Below are 3878 nucleotides of genomic sequence, written 5' to 3'. Positions count from 1 at the left end.
TTTCTTCTTTCACCATACTTCGCTTAGGCGTTATTTTCACTTCGGTTTAGCGTTATTTCGTTATTGCGTGTATTTCGCTTGGCGTTATTTCGTCTATTAGCTTTGGCGTTATTACGTCTTTTCGTTATAACGACTTTATGATATTTCATTTTTTGTCTTTTCTTCTTTCACCATACTTCGCTTAGGCGTTATTTCGTCTATTAGCTTTGGCGTTATTCCGTCTTTAAGCTTTGGCGTTATTACGTCTTTTCGTTATAACGACTTTATGTTATTTCGCTTTTCGTCTTTTCTTCTTTCACCATACTTCGCTTTGGCGTTATTCCGTTTTGTAGCTTTGGCGTTATTTCGTCTTTTAGCTTTGGCGTTATTTCGTCTTTTCGTTATAACGACTTTATGTTATTTCACTTTTCGTCTTTTCTTCTTTCACCATACTTCGCTTTGGCGTTATTTTCACTTCGGTTTGGCGTTATTTCGTTATTTCGCTTTGGCGCTTTGGCGTTATTTCGTTATTTAGCTTTGGCGTTATTTCGTCTTTTCGCTTTGGCGCTTTGGCGTTATTTCGTTATTGCGTGTATTTCGCTTGGCGTTATTTCGCGGGCGACAAAGCGAAAAGACGAAATGTCATATATCAGCCACCATACTGACAACATGTCGAGCATACATTTTATCGCCTACTTTGGCCTTTCAAAAGACTTTTCTCTCGGTGTTTTTTTTTCAAACCCCATATACTATTTATTTTTCGTTTACACCACACATAGTTCAATAATTTATTGTTTTAGCGATATGACTTATTTTAAGATGTACTTACAAAGCACTAACATATCACTAACAAATCACCTGGACGTATAACCAGAGAAAAAGAATGAACGAAGAAAGTATCAGTAGAGAGAGTGTAATATGTATTACTTAGTATGTAGCTTTACGCTAGATGGTTAGAAAAAAGAGATATTAAGTCAGACAGTAATACTACATTGTAAATATAAAAGCGAATGCAATGAGTAGCTGGAACTGTACTGAGAGAGAGAGAGAGAGAGAGAGAGAGAGAGAGAGAGAGAGAGAGAGAGAGAATTAAAGAACGAAAAAAATACGTATGATGATGTGGCTCAGCGGGTTTTTTTGATAAGTCTTTACATGAAGCTTTAAAAAACCGCATAAAAAAACAAAGATGCTTTACACACATATTTTAAAATTAACTTGTTGTGAAACGATGATATAGATATAGGACGTTTTCTTATATTACTGCATATGTGTGAACTAGCAATCACATATCAACAATTAACAGGCTTACTTCCTCTCTTCTCACCCTTGCTACCAATGTAAAAATGCAACAATATCGTTTTGTAAGCCGAAATACTCAATGTCAAAATAAGACTCCGTCGAAAGTTTTTTTTATACTGACAATTAAAATTATGTTATTTAGAGGGTGCATAAGGTATTAATATTGCACAGTTTACAAGACATGTGACATATGTAACATTACACGTGACCTCAAAATATTTCCGATGTGCATCAGGTATATGATAGTGCATTCGACTTGTGCTGGGTACAAAACAATGAAGTGAAGACTGCAAAGATGCGAATGCATGACCAGTGTGTGATGTCATCTGTATAAGGCTGCTATATAGGATGGAAAAAGTGTTAACTATAATCGTTGGTGAAACCTTCTAACATGCACGACGAGGTGTCCTGATTTATGGTTTCGTATGCGGGTGTCGGCGGCTATCGGTCATCGTAATAGTAGTGTCGTTAGTCTGTACATGTCAGGCAATACATGCCTTATATCAAATCAGGATTAAATATAAAAGTTGCGAATACACGATTTTGTTGACCAAGATAGGGCCTGTGTTCATACAACTTTTATAGTAATGTGACATTAAAAAGACAATATTTTACAAAACGAAAAAAACCTGTATGCATACAGCTTGTAATGGTATAATTCAAAACGTACATACTTCTTTATACAAGTGATGCGTTACCTCACACAGACTGGAAATGTAGGCTACTTCACAGTAGTGCAATGACTTAGTAGGATCATTCTCAGAAATAAATCTCCCTATAATATTTATAATATCTAAATTAATTCAGCGCTCCTTATAAGGTGTTATTATTTTATTAACCTCGAGTCAACTGACTCATGGGTATAATACATATATTACAAGATAAGTACAACATGTTATGCAATACAATACAGAATAACAAGATTAAAAAGTTCCCTTACATTGTTGGTACTTAATAGTTTAGTTAGCTTAAACACACTCGGATTTAAACGATAATATTTCTTTATGTACTTTAACCTTAGATTTTCATAAAATGGACATTTGAGAATAAAATGAAACTCATCTTCAATGTCGCCTAAATTACATCTAGTACACAGTCGATTATGACGGTTTATATTATTCCGCCTCCCGACCTCAATATTTAAACTGTGAGAGGACAGTCTATAGCGAGTAATTTGACGCTTGAATTTTGATTNTAATATTTCTAACCATGAAATTAAAATGAGGTTGTTACAATACTTGAAAAAATTGATAATTGAGCTCTGAAAATACAGTTTTTTGAGTAAACAAGTTAAAATGGCGGCTTTGATGTGAGGGTTATTTCTATCATGACAAATTAGAACACGAACTCCGTTTTTGTTCTTTAGACAATTTCAAAAACGTTTTCAGAAATTAATTATTGGATAATATTTCTAACCAGGAAATTAAAATCAGGTTGTTATAATACTTGCAAAGTTTCATAATTTAGCTATGAAAATACAGGTTTTTAAGAATAAACAAGTTAAAATGGCGGCTTTGACGTGTGAGGATTTTTTTCTTTCTTAACACATTAAAACACGAACTCCTTTCTAATTCATTATTTAATTTCAAAAACATCTTCAGATATTTATTCAAACATAATATTTCTAGACATCTTTTTCAAATAAGATTTTTACAATACTTGCAAAGTTTGATAATTGAGCTCTGAAAAAACGGCGGCTGTGATGTGCGAGGGAATTCCTTTCATGACACCGGCACTCCTCTCCCGTTCGTTATTTTATTTCAAAAACGTATTCAGATATTACATTATATTTCTAACAAGCTTCTTTATATGAGCCATATATCTAGGATATGTGACATGTTGACACGGACTATCGAATACACAATCGAATTATCATAGGTAAACTCACTGGGGTCTTCCCCGAACAACAACTCTGCTTAAAATCACATGTTTACATAGGTGGCCAGTTGTGATGATAGTGAGTATAGGCTAATGCAGAAATGGTGTACAGGTAAATTGCACAGGTGTTTTTGTGAGATCTGCGTGAGTTGCCAATCTCCGTATTATTCCCCGAATACCAACTCTGGAAAATTCAAAGGAAGGTGCTTATANCTGGTTGTACTGATTACAATTTTTATCACACAAATGACCTTTCATATCTGATCTAAAACTACAGTGGGAATTTTGGTTTATAGTTTCTAAAAGTTTGGATTTAGTTTTAGTGGTGCACCAGGCCATCCACCGATAGGATTTTGTTGGATAATTTAAAGCTTAATATCACGTGGTTAGCTGTGTTGTGTAAGCGGTTCTCAGGTCAGGACGTCGGCCTAGTCTGACCCACAAATACTAGAGATAGCATTACAGGAAGGAAACCAACATGGATTCTGCGGATTCCCTCGTGTTTTTCGTCAACGGTAAAAAGGTATTATACATTTTGCTGTTACGATTTCACGTTTATCATATATACTTCTAGTGTACTTGTAATAGTTAGCGTAGAATAGTGTTCATGTATTTCACAGCTATATACGTATACATACATGTCTGTCTTAATTGTACCCAACTAACACCCCCACCCCCACCCCACACACAAACTCTCTCTCTCTCTCTCTCTCTCTCTCTCT

At 34.8% G+C, this 3878-nt stretch overlaps 1 protein-coding gene across 1 annotated transcript in view; it reads left to right on the top strand.

Moving 5' to 3' along the window:
- The first annotated feature begins 3570 nt into the window (after positions 1 to 3570).
- The window catches only part of LOC110465502 (xanthine dehydrogenase/oxidase-like), a 24722-nt gene continuing 24414 nt past the window's right edge, over positions 3571 to 3878 (top strand). Inside the window, exon 1 of the mRNA XM_021521359.1 lies at positions 3571 to 3679. Within this exon, the coding sequence (XP_021377034.1) occupies positions 3635 to 3679 (45 nt within the window). The 5' untranslated portion in view covers positions 3571 to 3634. The remainder of the gene's footprint in view (positions 3680 to 3878) is intronic.

Source organism: Mizuhopecten yessoensis, unplaced genomic scaffold, assembly GCF_002113885.1.
Source record: "Mizuhopecten yessoensis strain PY_sf001 unplaced genomic scaffold, ASM211388v2 scaffold11085, whole genome shotgun sequence".
NCBI lineage: Eukaryota > Metazoa > Mollusca > Bivalvia > Pectinida > Pectinidae > Mizuhopecten > Mizuhopecten yessoensis.
This window is presented reverse-complemented; position numbering and strand designations above follow the sequence as displayed.